Raw genomic sequence first — 22775 nt, forward strand, 5'->3', positions numbered from 1 at the left:
ATCCTGCCAAATACCCCCGCCGGGCCCGAGCATCGAGGCCATGTTAAACATTAAGATGTCGCAATTGGCTCTTTCCTTGAGGCAGGAAATTTCTGCCATCCGTGAATCCTTGGTGGACCAGGGGCAATCTTCCCGTCGCAGGTGGACCCACCGAAATCATCCAAACTCGCGCTACCGCAGACGATCTCTATCGCGATCGCGAGAGCGGCCCGCGGGAGGACAAATGGACCATCAAGGGAAATGCTGGTACCATTGGCGGTTCGGTCCGGCCGCGCAGAGGTGCGTTGCACCGTGCAATTGGAACGCCACGGATCAGGGAAACGACCTGGGGAGTCGTTGATGGCGGCCAGCGACACAAATCCAGCATCACGCCGCCTCTTCATCTTAGACAACAGCTCGAAGACGGAATTTTTAGTGGATACCGGGGCCGATTTGTGCGTTTTTCCGCGCCGCCTGCTAGGCGGATTGCGAGAAAGATCGGAGTACCAGCTGGCGGCGGCGAATGGGAGTGTAATTAACACCTACGGGACAGTGTCGTTAAACCTGCACCTCGGCCTACGACGGGATTTCGTGTGGCGATTCGTGGTTGCGGATGTTACAAAACCCATAATCGGGGTAGACTTTCTCGATCACTTCGATCTTATGGTGGACATCCGCAATCGTCGCCTCGTCGATCGGACCACGTCGTTAACGGTCCGCGGAACACGAGCCGAGGATGAAACGCCGTCGGTGAAGACAGTAGCAGGGACTACCGTTTACCACCAGCTCCTGATGCAGATGCCGGAACTTACACGGCCTAGCGGCACCCCGATGAGGACTACGCACCAAACGGTGCATTACATCGAGACAACCCCTGGACCACCCGTTTCCAGCAAGCCGCGGCGGCTTGCACCGGACCGGCTCAGGGCTGCCCAGAAGGAGTTCGACGCGATGGTGAAGATGGGCATCGCTTGTCCTTCGAAGAGCGCGTGGTCAGCACCCCTTCATATGGTTCCGAAGAAGGGCGAAGAAGCTTGGAGGCCTTGCGGTGACTATAGAGCGTTAAACGCACGGACAATTCCCGACCGATACCCCGTGCGTCACATTGAGGATTTTGCGCAACAACTGAGTGGCAAAAAGGTATTTTCCACAATAGATCTCGTCCGAGCTTATAATCAGATTCCGGTTGCGTCGGAAGACGTCGGAAAAACGGCCATTACAACGCCGTTCGGGCTTTTTGAATTCCCGTACATGTCGTTCGGGTTACGAAATGCCGCGCAAACATTTCAGCGCTTTATCGACGAAATTTTACGCGGTTTCGATTTTTGTTACGCGTATATAGACGACATTTTGGTCGCCTCAGAATCCCAAGCCGATCACCTGCGCCATTTAGAATTATTATTTAAACGATTAAAAGATTATGGCATTGTTGTTAATCCGAATAAATGCACGTTCGGACAGGAAGAAGTTAAATTTCTAGGCTATCGGGTAAATGAAAGCGGCACTCAACCTTTGCCCGGCAAGGTACAAGCCATAAAGTCATTTCCCCTTCCGAAAAACGCGAAGGATTTGAGGCAGTACTTGGGAATGCTTAATTTTTACCGCCGTTTTATCCCAGATGCCGCTCGCTTTCAAGCACCCTTGAACGACCTTCTAGCCGGCAATTTAAAGGGCAAGACCTCGATAGCCTGGACTTCGGAAGCGCGTCAGGCTTTCGAAAATACCAAAAATAGTTTAGCAAACGCAACCCTGCTTTCTCATCCTGCGGTCAACGCTCCATTGTCGGTTACCTGCGATGCTTCTGATTACACCGTAGGAGCTGTTTTACATCAGTGCGTCGGCAACGAACGACAACCATTAGCATTCTTTTCTAAGAAATTAGGATCTGCCGAAAAGAAGTATTCAGCTTACGACCGGGAACTACTTTCTATCTATTTAGCAATAAAACATTTCAAACATATGCTCGAAGGCAGACATTTCACGATTTTTACAGACCATAAACCCATAACTTTCGCTTTCAAACAGAAATTAGATAAATGCTCTCCTCGACAATTCCGATACCTAGATTACATTGCGCAATTCTCTACAGATATTCAACATATTTCCGGTAAAGACAACGTCGTTGCCGATGCACTGTCCAGAGTGGAAACGGTTAACCACTCGATTAATTTCGAAGAATTGGCAAAATCGCAAGCCCAGGATGAGGAGTTGCAGCGGTTGTTGAATAGCGAATCTAGCCTGCGATTACGCAAAGTCTCCTTGCCTGGCACGTCTTCCGAAATTTTTTGCGATATTTCGACTAAGAATGTAAGACCTTATGTCACCCCTCCTTTCCGACGCGCAGTTTTTAATATGTTACATGTATTATCACATCCAGGTATTAACGCGACGATCAAGCTCATAACGCAACGTTATGTTTGGCCGTCGATTAAAAGAGATGTTCGCACGTGGACACGTTGCTGTATACCGTGCCAAAGATCAAAAATTTCCCGTCATGTGACTGCACCATTGGCTACATTTGTTAAACCTTCTGCGCGATTCGAACACATTCATTTAGACATAGTAATTTTACCGGTGTCCGAAGGTTTCAGGTATTGTCTGACCTGTGTAGACAGATATACGCGGTGGCCGGAAGCCTTCCCCATGGTCGATCAGGAGGCCCAAACCGTAGCTCGAACCTTTTATGACGGTTGGGTAGCGCGGTTTGGTGCTCCCGTACGGATTACCACCGATCAGGGTAGGCAGTTCGAATCCAAATTATTTTTTGCGCTGAACAATTTAATTGGATCCACACGCCTTCGCACAACGGCGTATCACCCAGCGGCCAATGGGATGGTAGAGCGTTTTCACCGACAGATCAAGTCGGCTATAAGGTGCCACGGATCCGACAAGTGGACAGAAATACTTCCGACGGTTCTACTCGGTATTCGTTCCGCCTGGAAAGAAGACCTCGGCGCTACCTCAGCGGAATTAGTTTATGGCGAGCCATTAAGATTACCGGGAGAGTTCTTGTCTTCGCATTCAGCGGAAGGCACAGAAAATGCTTCCGATTTTACTAATAGACTACGCAACCATTTTTCTAAATTGAGTCCCTCTAATGCATCACGCCATTCCGTTAATCGTACATTCGTTTTCAAAGATCTTAGCAGTTCAACACATGTTTTCATCCGAACAGATTCAGCCAAAACTATTTTACAACCCGCTTATGAAGGTCCATACGCCGTAGTGCGCCGAGGCGAAAAAACATTTACAATAAACATTAGAGGTAAGGAAATAAATATATCAATTGAAAGGCTAAAGCCTGCTTATATGCTAGCAGAAAACAGACCGGATCCCGTGAGCATAGAAAATCAGCCGGTCACACAAACAAACGTACCTGACAATGCGCCGGTTATACAGCAACGTGTCACGCGTTCAGGTAGACGCGTACGTTTTCCCGAGCGATTTCAAATTACGCGGTAGTACTTAAGGCTTGCGCATTATTATAATAAGTATCATATACCATTTATTTTTTTCCATCACTTTTATGTACTTTCATGTATTTTTAGGTATTACGTATTATATATTAAACTCCATGTAAATTCCTTTTTTTTTCAACTCTGTTCAAATACTGTAATGTAAATCTTAGTTAGGATAACGTATTTTATATAATAGAGTAAATGGTAGTGGTAATGTAGTCGGTCAATTTTTCGTAATTGTGCCAATTACTGGCAGGGGGGTAGTGTGGCGGCCAAGGCACCACATACGCCTTAGCCGTTCGAAGCCGCTACAATGTATGGTTGCACACGAGACGATGGTTGCACACGAGACGATGGTTGCACACGAGACGACCAGAGCCGCGTGAGCCGAAAAGCCGTTGTCGTCGTCTCTGACCGTCTTTTGTTTTTGAAGGCCTCTTGGTACGGTGGCGATGATCGTACCAGAGAGTCGAGCGTAACCCGCACCACGAGTCACGTCGTTGTACGACAGCAACAATAAAATTGTGCGGAACGGAACAGAGCGGAGTCATTATCTTCCCGATCCCACATATTTAACAATAAAAGTATGATATTGTTTGGATATCCATTGCAGAATTTTTCACAAAGCCTTGAAGTTAAAAATGTATCATACGTTGCATTCGAAAAACCAAAAAGCACGGAAAGAGGCAGACAGTGTGTTAATATTTGTACCGAAATGATTGCGAAACCTAACTCCATCTATGGACTGTTAATCTTTGCATCATTGTGTAGTCTGCACTGAGAATGCACATTTTCGTTCAAAGAAATTAACTGTACCCTCGGATCCACCGTGTTCCATAGTTCAAGGCTGCTATAGTTGTCGAGGTCATGGAGAAGTTTCTGCACCGAAATACGACATCACATCCACCTGGACGTGCAACCACAGAGGATTAAACACCAGTCGTGACTATATTTGGATATTTTTTAGGTGTCCAGTAAGTGTGAACAGCCTCCTAAGTAGAATCTTGCTGATTTCGAAGAAAGTCACTTCCAGGGTGAGAATAGAAAACCCAGAGAAACGTTGGACCAAGTGTACAGACCTCCAACGAGGACTATGTTGAAAAATTGTAAGGATGTCAAGAATTTCCTCAGTTGAGATTTGCCTAGATACTCTAATAAGGCATCAGAAGACAAGGAGAGGTTACTAAAGTTTCGAACTGTACCCTCGGATCCACCGTGTTCCATAGTTCAAGGCTGCTATAGTTGTCGAGGTCATGGAGAAGTTTCTGCACCGAAATACGACATCACATCCACCTGGACATTGAACCACAGAGGGTTAAACACCAGTCGTGACGATATTTGGATATTTTTGAGGTCTCCAGTAAGTGTGAACAGCCTCCAAAGTAGAATCTTGCTGATCTCGAAGAAAGTCACTTCCAGGGTGGGAATAGAAAACCCAGAGAAACGTTGGACCAAGTGTACAGACCTCCAACGAGGACTATGTTGAAAAATTGTAAGGATGTCAAGAATTTCCTCAGTTGAGATTTGCCTAGATACTCTAATAAGGCATCAGAAGACAAGGAGAGGTTACTAAAGTTTCGAACTGTACCCTCGGATCCACCGTGTTCCATAGTTCAAGGCTGCTATAGTTGTCGAGGTCATGGAGAAGTTTCTGCACCGAAATACGACATCACATCCACCTGGACATTGAACCACAGAGGGTTAAACACCAGTCGTGACTATATTTGGATATTTTTTAGGTGTCCAGTGAGTGTGAACAGCCTCGAAAGTAGAATGACCCCTTGATATCGCTTGTACACGGTCACCGGGGCGCGTGGTGCATCGTCTCGGTCCGTAAGGCACGCGAGAGTGCATTGGCTGCAACGCGCAAACGTGGCTGGGTACACAAGTGTGTTTAGAGTGCGTCTGCGTACTCAGTGGTGATGCACGCTCACGCACGGTACACAACGAGGGGGAGCAGCGCACGCAGGTCTGATCTCGGTGCCGGGTAAAGTGGAATACCGCGACGTAGAGCAAGCAACGTCACTGCTCATGCTCAGTAAGATTCCTAGAGCCCGGAGAGCCCGAGGCTCGCTCGTGGAATAATTGATCCAATCGAAATCCGGCTCGCTCCCGCCACGTTTTGTGCACCGACACGACCGTTCTTTATGTAAGCTGCCTCGTACCAGTGCGTTTCTGAAGGGGAAACCCCGTACTTTCGACGATTCCACTCCTGGTGACAGAGATAACAGAGCTAACAACAAGTGTCCTGGTCCTCCAGATCCTCTACCGGCTGATCGAGTCGCGTTTGTTACGGGCCAACCTGTTCACCTGTGATTTCCCGTGAAAGTTTACGGTGTTTTTGTTTCAAGGGCAGCTCAGCTGCTAGCGTCAGGACGCCGCTCAATACCCTCGACTCGAGCCTGTTGATCGGGGAGTACTCGGGGAGTACGTCATCCGCGAGATGAACGGGACTTGTACCGTTCGCCACGGAATAACAAAAATACGCGATGGAGACTCTCCGTTCGACGTTTCGACGATGGATGAACATCGGACGACGTTGATCCTTGGACGAGATAAAGGGAACGTCAACAAACAATGAATTCGCCCAGAATTTTTAGAGTTGGTTGAGATAATTCGAGGGGAAAGGAGTATCTCGATGATGTGGATCGAGGGTGAATCTACTTCGTGACAGGATGACGCCACGGTTGATGCTCCGCAGTGGAGGGGTGGTGGCTTGACACCGTCGTGAGCGCCCACGTAGAACGTGAAACCGTTGACACTGGTCCGCGGTATCGTGAAACAGTTGGCGGAGGTAGACGCAGCGAAAAGTCGAAGGTGTGTGTGCCGCCGCGCGGCGCTGCCGTCGCCCACCACCACCGCCTCCGTTCGCCACCCCTCTCGCTGCCCGGTTGGTTTACGTTTCTGACAGTGGCTCGAGCGAGCGGTGACAATCGAGACGGCAGTCGTCAGTGCGCCGTCGTGCTGTACGCAGGCAGCTCTAGTGCCGCCTGTTCGCCCGTCGATTCCGCAACCGCGTGGCCGGCCAACTGTCAAACGTGCAACCGCGAATCGACTCGTCGAGCGGAAGTTTACGCAGTGAAGTGGTTTTAAAAGTGTACCAGGAATCGATGAGGTAAGATGCGCGTCGCCCGGAGTGCCACGAATAAGTCAACAGGCGGATTCTGCTGCGCGGCGCTGTGAGGACTGTTTATCAGCAAAGATGACCGAGTTAGCGAAGGAAGCGTTCGCCTCGCGCAATTACCGGCTCGCTGTCGAGATGTACGAGCGAAGCTTGAAGCACCAGACCGCTAGTTTCGAGGTGTTGGTCGGCTACGGGGACTCGTTGGCCAAGTGTGGACGTATCAGCGAGTCCATAGGTGTTTACTCGCGATGTTTGGCGGCCAGACCAGTGCCGGTCGAGAGACTGAAACACCTGGCCAACGCGCTCCTGGAGGAGCTGGTCGGTGTCGCCGCGACCGCCACCGGGTCCAGGAGAAAAATCGAGACGTCCTTCGCGTGTCCTTTCTGCGAGGGTACTCTCTGCCTGCCGGTGACCACCAACTGCGGTCACACGTACTGCAAGAATTGCGTGGAGCCGGGGAAATGCTGTCGCGTGTGCGGACAAAAGATCGTCGCTGTGGGTGAGACCAACGTGTTGGTGCAGAGGCTCGTGGAAAAGTGGTGGCCCCGCGAGGCGGAAGCCAGCCGGGCGAGACACGAGGGTGACATTCTGATGAAGGAGGGCCACCTGGCCCAGGCCCTCGAGAGGTACAACCTCGCGGTGCATCTCGGTGAGTGAACATTCGCGCTCGTTTTCTTATCGCGTGTCACTGCGATTCGACGCGCATGCGCGAACCGGCGCGCGCAGCTCCGTGCATTCGAGAGTTCTTGTTTGAAGTATTATTACCGCTAATCGATGTTGACGCTCGACTGTTTGAACATCGAACCGGTGTAGATATTACTCACATTTCGGGGGGGAAAAAGTGCGATCGTTTGGACCTCGGTTTGCACTTCGATGCGATTTGAAGAGTTTTTTTAAACTCTTGCGGTTTCTTTGTCGCGCGCTGCTCGAGATACTAAATTCTCGCCGGGGATTACAAAGTAGTTACATAAAGATCATTACGAAACAACCATTACGAATCCGGATAACGTTACGAACCGCAGAAGATCGAATTAATTTGTATGTAACGATTTCAACAGAAAAGTGGTGCTCGTTTCGCGAACGATTAAAGTTTATTATCGAAAGCTGTCGACGAACTGTAGAAACCGATAATCCGGATACATTAAATTGGACAAAAAATAGCTTCTGCTTCGTGAATGATACTCCATTCAAATGTTCTTATTTACTACGCTCGATCTACCGATAATGTTATCCGTTTTATCAGTCGACCGAAGAAAACTTCTCGTTTTTATAAACAACACCGCCCCGTAAATAATATGCGAAACTCTTTATCTCCTCTGTAAAAAACAAGTATGCACGTATATCGTCTTTTTTCGTTCCTTCGTTTTTTCACCACTTTATTTAGCATTCGAGTTTTTACGACTATTTTTCCTTTTCGACGGTACTTGAGTCATCTCTTTTCTCAAGCGTATTTTATACGAAACTGGCTGAAAAATTAAGTGTGTTTTTCTCAAAATGTTATTTGTTATTTGTTATTTTAATTTTAAATATTTGTATTCATCTTTGTTATAATTTATATTTCAACTTCATGAAAGAAGATTTTATACGAAACTGGTTGAAAAATTAAGTGTGTTTTTCTCAAAATGATTTTGGGGAAGGGATAACGTGAAACTGAAACTTGTAATTTTAATTTTGAATATTACTATTCATCTTTGTTATAATTTATATTTTAACTTCATGAAAGAAGACCTGAAACTGAAATTTGTTATTTCAATTTTGAATATTAGTATTCATCTTTTGTTATAATTTATATTTTAACTTCATGAAAGAAAAAAATCGTTATTTTAATGAAATATGCAATTTTTTCACTATTTTTTATAGTACTCAGGTACTCAGGTATTTTATTTAATTTCATAATAAATTTCTATAGCATAATTACTAATAGAAAAGAGAAATAGTATATTTAACAAATTATATTACCTTTAGCTTCATAAATGAACGTTTTTCATAGCATTTTTAATTCACTTTTTTCTATTCAACAAATTCTCATCTTTTCATTGTTAGAGATGAACATTTATTTGTTTTTTATATCATTTTGAGCGCCAAATTATCATTTCTTTATACACAAAAAAAACTATATAACACTTATCTCCACATAGATAATAAAAATTAAAGAAATATATTTTTGAATAATAATTACATGAATTACATTTTAAATTATCACTAGACTGCGGGTCTTCATGCAAGTTCATATTTTTATTAATAAAATTAATGAAATTGGAGCTTTGTAGAGGGTTGTTTCAACCCTTAAATATAATAATTCGTATCTTATTTTAAGTATTTCTTATATTTTTGCATATTAACTGAATTCTGTAGTTTTTTGAAAATTAAATCCGCAGTCTAATTATCACTGAAGAGGATCTAAATACTATAATCAACAACCAAGACATTAGAGATCCTTGATCGAACCTAGAAACTTTAATTTAATACGCCATTTTTATTCTGACGTTTCTTTTTTGTTTATCACACATTAGCAAACATTCTACTGTTATTATTCGTTTAGAAAATTTTGTAATTTTAATTTTCCCGGTCAGGAAGCTCCAGAGATTTTAAGTATCAGTCTCACGAGATTGTTGCACAATCAGCCTATCGAGTGAATGTTTTTAAAAGAATTCAGAAGCATTTCGATGATTTTTATTCGATGTTTGTTCGCGCGTGGCCATTTGTATCGCGATTGGGAATGCATCAGTTGTTTCTGCGTCCAATCATGGATGGATTTTAATTATTACGACTCGAACGGGACGTGGTTGACGACCCCGTTGCAATTTCTCAGCAGAGACTCCTTTGTCCGGATTCCCAGACGGCGAAACATCTCTTGGGCCCGTTTCTATTTTTTAATCCGTGACGCTACACGGCGATCATCTCACTGTTGGAATTCACGACGACAGTCTCGTAAACAGCGTTTTCTCGAATCTCGTGCTTTTTTTGGAACATGGAATTTATTAGCAAATTCGCGAGAACATTCGAAGATTTATCCCCCGGTGTCGCTTCTTTGAACTATTTGGCGTTGGCTTTGGTGTTTTGACCTTTGAAGACGTCGAGAATACAGGGTGCCCCGTAAATAGTGTAAGAACCGGGAATGGGGGGTAGCTGAGACGATTCTGAACAACAATTTCCTTTGCAAAAATGTCGGACGGAGCTTCGTTTTTGAATTATTAACGAAAAACACTGACCAATCACGGGCGTATACAACATTCGATTTTAGTTTATTATTTATGGTGCTAGAAAGTATGATTTTTGTTCAGAATGGTTGAAACATCCAGTCACCTTTACATTTGCCCTTATTTTGGAGCATCAGCACTCGTTGCACTTTTTTACTTTTCTATTATACAAGAAAACAGAGTATTTTAGTCGAGAAAAACTTTGTAAACATGTGCTTGACAGGAAAAATATTTTTTAGGACTCGGTGATCATGTTTTTATTATTTTAAAAAGAATTATATATATATAAGTTGAGTTGCTCAAAATAATTGAAAGATTTTCAAACAATTGAGAGGAAGAAATTGAATGAAAGATTAATAATGTCAGTATATAGTGGACAATATAAAATTTTTTGCCATGACGAGTATATTCGTCATGATTAATAAGTACAGTTTGCAGTTTAAATTGCAATTTTAGTGAAAACTTCAAGATATTTGAAACATTTTAAGGTCGAAATAAAAGGAACAAATGAAAGTTTATAAATAAATAATGGAAAAAACCACGCATATATAGTGTGAATTATTTTTGGTAAATGTATCGTTGCCTTTAATTAGTCATCACAGAAGCAATTACAGATTCATGTATATTGGTGTTCATGCTTCGCTCGATACCATTTTCTAACAGCAAATTAAAGTAAAAAATTGATATTTCATCGATTTTTTCGTTCACATGCGAAATATTTCTGTTAATTGAAGTAAATAAATAAATTGAAGGGGGTTTGCTCGTCCCACCGCAGCGCCATCTTAGTATGCGCCATGTAGTCGTGCTGAGGACTTAGATCCTCTTGATAAAATTGAAATCTTAACTAACAAATACTTTCAATCTTAGACAATGAATTTTCAATGAAATTACAATTAGGATGAGCTGGAAATTAGAATCTTGAAGGGGGTTTGCTCGTCCCACCGCAGCGCCATCTTAGTATGCGCCATGTAGTCGTGCTTAGGACTTAGATCCTCTTGATAAAATTGAAATCTTAACTAACAAATACTTTCAATCTTAGACAGTGAATTTTCAATGAAATTAAATTAGGATGAGCTGGAAATTAGAATCTTGAAGGGGGTTTGCTCGTCCCAACTCAGCGCCATCTTAGTATGCGCCATGTAGTCGTACTTAGGACTTAGATCCTCTTGATAAAATTGAAATCGTAACTAACAAATACTTTCAATCTTAGACAATGAATTTTCAATGAAATTAAATTAGGATGAGCTGGAAATTAGAATCTTGAAGGGGGTTTGCTCGTCCCACCGCAGCGCCATCTTAGTATGCGCCATGTAGTCGTGCTTAGGACTTAGATCCTCTTGATAAAATTGAAATCTTAACTAACAAATACTTTCAATCTTAGACAATGAATTTTCAATGAAATTACAATTAGGATGAGCTGGAAATTAGAATCTTGAAGGGGGTTTGCTCGTCCCACCGCAGCGCCATCTTAGTATGCGCCATGTAGTCGTGCTTAGGACTTAGATCCTCTTGATAAAATTGAAATCTTAACTAACAAATACTTTCAATCTTAGACAATGAATTTTCAATGAAATTACAATTAGGATGAGCTGGAAATTAGAATCTTGAAGGGGGTTTGCTCGTCCCACCGCAGCGCCATCTTAGTATGCGCCATGTAGTCGTACTTAGGACTTAGATCCTCTTGATAAAATTGTAATCTTAACTAACAAATACTTTCAATCTTAGACAATGAATTTTCAATGAAATTAAATTAGGATGAGCTGGAAATTAGAATCTTGAAGGGGGTTTTCTCGTCCCACCGCAGCGCCATCTTAGTATGCGCCATGTAGTCGTGCTTAGGACTTAGATCCTCTTGATAAAATTGAAATCTTAACTAACAAATACTTTCAATCTTAGACAATGAATTTTCAATGAAATTAAATTAGGATGAGCTGGAAATTAGAATCTTGAAGGGGGTTTGCTCGTCCCACCGCAGCGCCATCTTAGTATGCGCCATGTAGTCGTACTTAGGACTTAGATCCTCTTGATAAAATTGAAATCTTAACTAACAAATACTTTCAATCTTAGACAATGAATTTTCAATGAAATTAAATTAGGATGAGCTGGAAATTAGAATCTTGAAGGGGGTTTGCTCGTCCCACCGCAGCGCCATCTTAGTATGCGCCATGTAGTCGTACTTAGGACTTAGATCCTCTTGATAAAATTGAAATCGTAACTAACAAATACTTTCAATCTTAGACAATGAATTTTCAATGAAATTAAATTAGGATGAGCTGGAAATTAGAATCTTGAAGGGGGTTTGCTCGTCCCACCGCAGCGCCATCTTAGTATGCGCCATGTAGTCGTGCTCAGGCGTATGCTTATTTGAGTTTGTTCTTTTTATGCTTATTATGTGTGATAACTAAATATATATTGAGTTATGTGTGCAAGTGGAATTATTCAACACCCCAACATAAATGTAACTAAAGAAATAAAAAAATAAAAGCCATTTTATAGCAATCTAATTTCTCATATTACACATATTTGTGCTTGACGAGTACCATTTTCTAACAGCAAATTAAAGTAAGAAATTGATTTTTTTTTTTCATTCACATGCAAAATATTTCTCTTAATTGAAGTAAATAGCTAAATATATGTAAAGAAATAAAAAAATAAAAATGATTTTATAACAACCCAATTTCTCATATTACACATATTACATATATCTGTGCTTGATGAGTATACTCTAAATTTGAACAGAGCAATTTCCATACGCATTTTCCAAAGAGATCGAAACAGTTAACTCTGGTTGAGGGGTTAAAAAAGAGTGAATTGATACGTGGTTGAACAGTTTTTTCTAATTAAATCGCGTTGGAATTGGTTAAAGAGCAAAAGGATGCTTTGGAACGTTGCAATGCACCGTAGAAGGAACGCGTTCCATGGAGCCCCGGTGCTCGAAGCGTATAAAGCGAGCCTGCAGCAGGCAGGTAAAGCGATTCTCTCGATCCTCGCTGGAAAGAATAACTGAATCGATCGCATTCCTTCTTCTCTCTCCTCGGTTGCATACCGAGTGCACCGAACGGACGCCTCGCGTGGAAAGGGAGCGGCTGCGTTCGAACGCGAAGACGTCGCGTCGGTAAGTTCACGGCCAGTCTGAGGCGGTTCTTATACCGGGTGTCCCACCATCAGTTTAGACAAGCAGAGAGGGGGGAATTCCATAGGAAAAAACAAACCAAAATTGACCCCTCAACGCTCATATTTCTCGGATTAACCAACAATAATCAGTTTTCTTTAGTGGATTTCTTTCTAAAAATACGGTTTTTGTTAGAGAAATGTTGTATTTTTTCGGGTTAGCCAACAATGATCAGTTTTCTTTATTTCTTTCTAAAAACACTGTTGTATTTTTTCGGGTTAGCCAACAATGTTAAGTTTTCTTTATTTCTTTTTAAAAATACGGTTTTTGTTAGTTACAATGTTGTATTTTTTCGGATTAACCAACAATGATCAGTTTTCTTTAGTGGATTACTTTCTAAAAACACGTTTTTTTTCATTACAATGTTGTATTTTTTCGGGTTAGCCAACAATGATCAGTTTTCTTTATTTCTTTCTAAAAATACGGTTTTTGTTAGTTACAATGTTGTATTTAACGTATAATTTGAAGGAAAATGAATATTATCATCCCTTAAACCGCTGGGATTATACAAATATTGTTTTTTTTTGAGTTTCGACAATTTGCACTGACATTTGTTTCTTTTTTGTGACTGGACTATATATTTAGTAGTAGTAGCAGTAGTATAGCTTTATTGCCTTCCCCTTAGGGTTGCATGAACTCCTCCTTATTTTACAACCTTCCTTAACCTATATATTTAGTATTAAATTTAATTAATTATATACTATTTAATAGTTGGAATATAAGTGGAAATATAAGAAAAATTCAATTGAATTATTAACAACAATTATATTATTTCATTTTGTTTATTATATAATCATTCAATTTTAAGTTACAAGCTTAAATTATAACATTTCTAAAATTTGTATAATTTACATAAAATATGATATTTTCAATGTATTCAAATATTTATGAATAATTCAATTGGAAATATAAGAAAAATTCAATTGAATTATTAACAACAATTATATTATTTCATTTTGTTTATTATATAATCATTCAATTTTAAGTTACAAGCTTAAATTATAACATTTCTAAAATTTGTATAATTTAAATAAAATATTATATTTTCAATATATTAAAATATTTATGAATAATTCAATTGGAAATATAAGAAAAATTCAATTTAATTATTAACAACAATTATATTATTTCATTTTGTTTATTATATAATCATTCAATTTTAAGTTACAAGCTTAAATTATAACATTTCTAAAATTTGTATAATTTAAATAAAATATTATATTTTCAATATATTAAAATATTTATGAATAATTCAATTGGAAATATAAGAAAAATTCAATTGAATTATTAACAACAATTATATTATTTCATTTTGTTTATTATATAATCATTCAATTTTAAGTTACAAGCTTAAATTATAACATTTCTAAAATTTGTATAATTTAAATAAAATATTATATTTTCAATATATTAAAATATTTATGAATAATTCAATTGGAAATATAAGAAAAATTCAATTGAATTATTAACAACAATTATATTATTTCATTTTGTTTATTATATAATCATTCAATTTTAAGTTACAAGCTTAAATTATAACATTTCTAAAATTTGTATAATTTAAATAAAATATTATATTTTCAATGTATTCAAATATTTATGAATAATTCAATTGGAAATATAAGAAAAATTCAATTTAATTATTAACAACAATTATATTATTTCATTTTGTTTATTATATAATCATTCAATTTTAAGGTAGAAATTTAAATTATAACATTTCTAAAATTTGTATAATTTAACATAAAATATTATATTTTCAATATATTAAAATATTTATGAATAATTCAATTGGAAATATAAGAAAAATTATTAACAACAATTTACCTCTATTTTGGTTTCAATTTATATACATTAAATATTCATTTTTTAATTAAATTTTTAAATGCAATTTAAATGTTATATTTTTACTGATATCTTTGCTCGTGAATGCAATGTTTATGAAAAAGAACAGACTTATTTTGCGAATATTTTGCGAATATTTTGCGAATTTACTATTGAATTTACTATTGATTTAATATAAAGAATTAATAACAATGTAGACTCATCATTGTACTATACAGGAATAATAAGAATTTAAATAATTTTGATGATATAATGAAAGAAATGCTAAGATATAACAGAAGCTGGAAAAGAAATATATATAAATCTGGAGAAAATAGTTTATTTTTTTTTGTAAACAAGATATTATAGTTTAACACACGGAAATATGGCGAAATTTGTATAAGAAGCCTTTTAAAGTCTCAGAGAATTAAATTGAAAAATTAGTAATTGGTATTTGCTGCCTTTTGTTCTTAATTCTATCGAATATTCTGTTTTTTATAGAATTAATTACTTTCTGTAATGTTGTTTCTTGAATTTTATTCCATTTGTATCTTATTGTGCTCTCTATAGCTCTTTAATTTTATTGTATTGTTTCCCAATTTTTTTATAATATGCACTACTTTACTATAAATTTTACAAAGCTCGTTTGAAATTAAAATTAACATGCAATAAATAAAATTCTATGAGGAAGCAAGGTTTGAACAGAAAATCATTTAAAATAGACTCGTGGACATTATTACAAAAATTGTTAATTAAAGACTGTAATCTAACTATTTTAAAAACATATACATTTGAATTTATGAACATTTCATATTAAATTACAAGAAATATTTTAAAGTATATTGGAATATCACATACATTTTTACTATATTCTTATTCTCTATGTAAAATATACAATAGATGCATGAAAAAGAAATTACAAAAGATGATTCAGTTGAATTACAAAGTTTGAGTTTCGACAATTAGCACTGACATTTGTTTTTTTTTGTGACTGGACTGTATATTTAGTATTAAATTTAATTAATTATATACTATTTAATAGTTGTTTTATTTCCAATGTGAGACGTCGATTAGTTAACGTTTCACAAAATGGCTGCGACCTGTTGAGACTTTTAAGACTAAACACCTGCACTCGGTGCATTGCAGAACGATGACTGCAGCAGTAATTTGTAATCGAGGGGAAAATAAGCATCCCGCGATGGTAATTTATGATCGACGATTTCTGCCTAAAGGGGAGAGAAAAAACGGTGATTCATCGGGTACGTGTTTGTTCGCTGCCTTTTGTAACTAAATGTTGGGAAAAAATCTAAGCATCGAGCCTTGTAATTGTTGATGATACCGCGCGCTTTGATAATTGCATAGTTGCAAATGGTTGATTAGTCATTGTTCAAGAGTTGCAATAAGGACGACGATGTTTCCATTTAGAAATTAAGCTTAGATAAATCAAGAATTATCTTTCCAATATTTTATTCGCTAACGTAGAATTTAAATTAGAATTTAAAAAAAAAAATTCGATTTCCTGTTATTGTACACTAAATGTGAGAAACATGATAAATGATCTTTGAGAAAGAATATTACGTGAATATTCGAAAAAATAAATTTAAAAATGAGTAGCTCAAGTAGTTTGATAATTTACAAATTATTTTTGGGGAAAAAACAATGTAAATCTGAAAATATCTAATTTAAATATAGAAATTTTAATATTCCGTGAATTTATGGAGAATCTTTCGTAAGCTTCGTACATCGTAAGTATGAAATTTAACAAATTATTAGAAAATCGATTTCGAAATTTCTCTTTGGCTTCGTAATCATAATGTAGCTAGATATTATATAAAAAAAAAAATAATGAGCCTTTAGACAATGAAAGTTTAGCACTCTATAAATAGAGTTTTCTTTTTTCATATTTATATAATATTGTAACTGATAGCAACCACGCTTTTTGGCGTTAAAATACAGAAAAAAATGAATTATTTTCGTTTTCAAAAAGCAAAAAAATATTTTTGAAGCTAGATAATTATACACTGGCATTAAATCTGTTTTTGAAGTAAAAGAAATGTCAAATTTAAGAGTTTTAAAGAGTTTAAAAGAAAAATTACCTTTTCTACTCGGAGAAGTTAATTTTTTATAAATAAAAACCTAAAATATAACTAATGAAATATAAATAAAAGCCTGAAATATCACTAATGAAATATAAATAAAAGCCTGAAATATCACTAATGAAATATAAATAAAAGCCTGAAATATAACTAATGAAATATAAATAAAAACTTGAAATATAAATAAAATCCTGAAATATAACTAATGAAATATAAATAAAAACCTGAAATATAAATAAGAACCTGAAATATAACTAATGAAATATAAATAAAAGCCTGTAGAAAAATATAAAATAAATTAAATGAACAATGCTTGTAATTGATAGACGTTAATTAGAAGAATGTGGGATTAAGAAAAATATTAAAGCTCGTAATGAAAATTACCTTTTCTCCTCAGAGAAGTTAATTTTTTATAAATAAAAAAACGTGTTATACACAAAAACCTGAAATATAACTAATGAAATATAAATGAAAACCTGAAATATAACTAATAAAATATAAATAAAAGCCTGTAGAAAAATATAAAATAAATATAAATAAACAACGCTTGTAATTGATAGTCGTTAATCAGAAGAATGTGGTATTAACAAAAATTTTAAAGCTCGTAATGAAATTTTACATTGTTTTTGACCCAATTTACAAACAAGAGTTAATTCCGTCATTTTGGTATCTTATTTTTGAAGCACGTTCGAGCGTCTTCTTCGATAAAGCCTTTTTTTGAAATATCTCGAGATCTACTAATTTTTTTGCCATGGTACCCCAATAATTTTTTACGTAGAATGAAGAGAAGAATCGATCTGTGTGAAAAAAAATATGCATTTGTATTTAAATAAATGATGCAATTGTTAATTGCACACGCACTGTTGTTTCTAAAAAAAATCTAAAGGCCTACGGATGTTGGGCTCTTCGAACCATTCATCCTGTTCCTTTGGCATTTTTTCCGGAAATGCAATAATAACGGAGTTATGGCTAGAATTTGGTACCAAATTTTGTCCAAAGTTCAGATGACCACAGACTACATATTTTCCTCAGAAAACAAACAATAAGAATAGAAATGAATATTGTAAAATTCATGAAATGTCATGAAATGGCGCTAAATCAATATTGCGTGTCAGAAATTCTGAACAAAATTTAAAAAACAGTCATTTGCAATAATAACGGAGTTAGGACTTGTGAGAATCGCGTGGACCACACTGTATAGCATTAGCCTGCAGCGAGACTTGGCCTAATCGTTCTCGTCTCGCTTTCATACGCAGATACAATCCGCGGGGGCCTTCTCCGTAAAATGTAATCTACGATGACGAAGATAACGAGGACGATCTCAGCAAGGACGATTAGTCACGGAACCGTGGCTTACGTGTTATCGCGGCTACGCGTCATTGTTCTCGGTAATCGTTTACCAACGGTATCAGAAAGAGAGAAAACACGAGGGGGGATGGCCAATCTGTCATTCGTACTCGACGAAGCAAGATTTCAGCGCAGCTAACCGCGTGGACAGAAATACGAGTCAACAAAATCCGCGGGAATTCATATTTCACGAAGAACTGAATTTGTGGCACAATGTTCATCGCTTTATTGGTCGTAAAGACGGTCGCGATATAGCAGGACAGAATTTATAAGCGTTACTCGATCGAAACAACGTTATTTTCGCGATAGAATAGACAAAGTTTTTGAATACGGAGTTTCTCGATCGTTCGTCGCGAAATGATTCTATGGCGTTGCCTCCCATGCTCGCCACCAGAGGGCTCGCGCTCTCACAAGCGCTCGACCGACCCCTCGGTTGCTATACATTCCTCGAACGACTCCCCAATATCCCAGTCGTAGCGCCATAATTCGAACACTTGGATTCGTGTATCAAGCTAGAAATGTGTCAGTGTCTAGAAAAGGAGCTTTCCCACGTATAGTTAGTTGTAGAATGATTCAAATTGCACGTTACATTCAGAATTTTTGAGCGCTTTCAGTGATAGGACAAGTTCGAAAGTAGTAATTCTCAATTTGTGTATAGAAATTTTAGATATTTTCGTTGCATTGGGCCTAGAAATATCAATTTTATCTTTTTAGTGATTTATGGTAATTTGGATTGAAATATATATCTTTCGATTTAATGTTTTGAAGAAATTATACATTTTCTTAGCTATGCTGTTTATGTAGGAGAGAATCGTAGATTTGACAATTATTTTTATATCGATTTAAAAATGAAAAGACAATTTAAAAAGAGAGAATATCATTTTTTCATATAAAGCTTTGTTTTCAAGAAAAATCACGATATAAATGGAAACAGTAAGTGGTGAATAATAAAACAAATTTTTAAATACTATCGTCGTTGAAAACCAAGCATTATAAAAAAAAATTGTATTCTATTTAATATCATTTTTTCATGCAAAGCTTTGTTCTCAAGAAAATTATGACATAAATAGAAACAATAAGTGGTGAATAGAACAAATTTTCAAATACCATCGTCGTTGAAAACCAAGCATTATAAAAAAAAAATTGTATTCTATTTAAGTTTTTTTTTTTGTTACAATTAAATTGTAATTTGTATTATTGCAATATATTTAATTCCAATACCTAATTTACACATTGAAAAATGAAGAGTCTCAAACACGATTTCATCATCCTAAATTTTCAGCTCATTTTTCAAAATCTAAAATCGAAACTCTAAAATATTTACCACTGCTAGGTAATTAGTACCAAAAATAATATAATTTTGTATGAAAAAAAAATCACAATCAAAGTCAACAAATTTCTCGATTTCGACCAATCAAATTTTCCACTATTCCCAATAATAACAATTTTGGATAACTATTATCAATAACATGAATAGCAATAGTGTAACAATTACGACTAATTGAAATAAATTTTGGTCACTAATAATCGTTATTTTTAACTAAAAATATTTCGGTCGCGAAAGTATAATAATTATAATCTAAAATATTTACCATTGCTAGTTGATTATTTTGTAAAAATCAAGGACCAAAAATAGTAATTTTGTATGAAAAAAAAATCACAATCAAAGTCAACAAATTTCTCGATTTCGACCAATCAAATTTTCCACTATTCCCAATAATAACAATTTTGGATAACTATTATCAATAACATGAATAGCAATAGTGTAACAATTACGACTAATTGAAATAAATTTTGGTCACTAATAATCGTTATTTGTAACTAAAAATATTTCGGTCGCGAAAGTATAATAATTATAATCTAAAATATTTACCATTGCTAGTTGATTATTTTGTAAAAATCAAGGACCAAAAATAGTAATTTTGTATGAAAAAAAAATCACAATCAAAGTCAACAAATTTCTCGATTTCGACCAATCAAATTTTCCACTATTCCCAATAATAACAATTTTGGATAACTATTATCAATAACATGAATAGCAATAGTGTAACAATTACGACTAATTGAAATAAATTTTGGTCACTAATAATCGTTATTTGTAACTAAAAATATTTCGGTCGCGAAAGTATAATAATTATAATCTAAAATATTTACCATTGCTAGTTGATTATTTTGTAAAAATCAAGGACCAAAAATAGTAATTTTGTATGAAAAAAAAATCACAATCAAAGTCAACAAATTTCTCGATTTCGACCAATCAAATTTTCCACTATTGCCAATAATAACAATTTTAATATAAACTTTAATAACTTTAATAATAACTTTATTTTAATTATAGCAGTTCAGGGTGTTTGGTATATGAAGCATTTTAAATTTGTTTCCATGACATAAAATGCGGTAAATGGTTACGTGGAGCATCGTAGAGCCATGCTGGACACCTCGTATCGCGGTGCAGTCCGTTATATGAAAATTACATAAGCCCCGTTGACGCAGAAACTAAATTTAAAGAAGCAAAAACGAATCATGCGAACAAGCCACCTGCAAACACACAAGTCGGATCGCTTCTTTGCTCGATCGCACCTGCACCGTCCACACACCTGGCCTTTTAAGTCAGCCACGGTAATTTTCCCCTCTCGGGGGCCAGGAACTAAACTTTCCACATTACACACTCCTTCAATTACCATTTTTCCCACGTTGCTTTACTCCATTTTTCGCTCTATTGCTTCGACCATCACCAAAAGATACCATTATCCATAATTCGAGTTATTTCACTTTCAAAAATCGAAATATGAATAATCAGAGACAAAGAATCGTTTTCTATTCGATCGATGAAAGAGTCAAGGATCCAATTTTATCAACGTTGAACCATTCTAATTGATTTTAATTGGGTGTTTGTGATGTTTATTAAATTAAGGGTTGTTCTCTGTAACATGAAATTATTAAATTACACTCTTATATTTATTCCAGCGACGATAAGAAGATTTTCGCTCTATTGCTTCGACCATCACCAAAAGAGAAATACCATTATCTATAATTCGAGTTATTTCACTTTCAAAAATCGAAATATGAATAGTCAGAGACACAGGATCGTTTTCTATTCGATCGATGAAAGAGTTAAGGATCCAATTTTTAATTGATTTTACTAATTGTGTATTTGTGATATTTAAGATGTTCTAAATGAAATTAAGGGTTGTTCTTTGTAACATAACGTTATTAAATTACACTCTTATATTTATTGTAGTATTGATAAGAAAATTCTAATTATAGTAATCGATGGTCGGAGTGTAACCAGAAAAAATTTCGAATAATTGACCATAAATTAAATATCTATCATCGATAATGGTAATGATTACTCGTAACTATGATAATTAAAAATTAATACTTTTTGAGAAATTAATATTTTTTGAGAGATTTAATGATGATTAACTTGCATTGGAATTGATTTTTTTCGACAAAATTCTATGGTACTTGCTCCAATTTTATATATAAATATATATAATAATCTAAATATGAATATATATAATAATGTAAATATAAATATATATAATATATAAAATCTATATGATGGAGCATTTTGCGAAAATTACATTCTAATTAAATGAGAGCTGCATATTGGTTCTTAGAACCTTCCTCGACGCTTCTGCAATAGTTAAAAAAGGCCCTAATCGCTGCTATTGTCTTTCGCTATCTGTGATAAAAGTTCGAACAGTAAAAAACGACCGAATTGTTCGAGAATTGAAGGAAAATGCATTTCCCGAAAGTGTGAGCGGTGACCATTGTCTTCCAAGTATTTTCGAATCGCGGTAATATCGTTTCTGCAAAGGGATCTATAATTATCGTTCGAGAGCAAGCTGCACTTTATATAGCGCGTGCACGCGGCGCTGCACGTTCGATGACAGAAACGAACAGTGAGAAAACCGCGGACTTTTCCAAGACCCACACACGTAATTTCGGGGCGCGGAAAACGGAGTTAGGGTGACGCATAGGAAGAGAAACTATACCAACTATACTTTGGTGCTTCAATACTACCAACATAGTAAGCGATCCATCGCGAATAAAACACCCAATTTATACAAAAATAATTTTTTTTTAAATTATTTGAGTATTTCTGTAATGTTCATTGGAAAAATTTTAGTTCCCTACGGAGCATCACGCGTCTATAACAATATTTTTTTGCTACTTTTCACTCATGGATCTTTTCTCACTTTAAAATTTTTATTTTTAGCCTGCATGTTATTTTTCATCCTCGTCGATTGACAATGTATGTGTTGTCTTTCCCTCTTTTTACAGATGTCTTCTTTTCTTCTCCTTGGGATTAAACACTCTTAATCAACAAACCGCGACAATATATAAATGAATTATTATTTATGTTGTACCGAACAGCGAAAAAGAAATTAAGAAAAGTTTCGTTTTAGTCTGCAAGTAATGTAGTAGACTTATCAATGAGCCATTCTGGCAAACCTGATTTTTCTAAAAAAAAGATTGTTACCTTACTGTAATGTTCATTGCACGTTGATATAATAAATTTAATAAATTTACATTTGCTCAAACTGATATAGACTTGCACAAGCTGTG

The 22775-nt window shown here is 36.4% G+C and overlaps 1 protein-coding gene across 1 annotated transcript in view; it reads left to right on the plus strand.

Annotated features, from left to right (window-relative positions):
* Positions 1 to 6077: 6077 nt before the first annotated feature.
* LOC122401892 (LON peptidase N-terminal domain and RING finger protein 3) overlaps positions 6078 to 22775 on the plus strand; it is a 107476-nt gene continuing 90778 nt past the window's right edge. Inside the window, exon 1 of the mRNA XM_043404317.1 lies at positions 6078 to 7210. Coding sequence (XP_043260252.1) covers positions 6640 to 7210 — 571 coding nt within the window. The 5' untranslated portion in view covers positions 6078 to 6639. The remainder of the gene's footprint in view (positions 7211 to 22775) is intronic.

Source organism: Colletes gigas, unplaced genomic scaffold, assembly GCF_013123115.1.
Source record: "Colletes gigas isolate AHSC1104 unplaced genomic scaffold, ASM1312311v1 Colletes_gigas_Sc00029, whole genome shotgun sequence".
Lineage (NCBI taxonomy): Eukaryota > Metazoa > Arthropoda > Insecta > Hymenoptera > Colletidae > Colletes > Colletes gigas.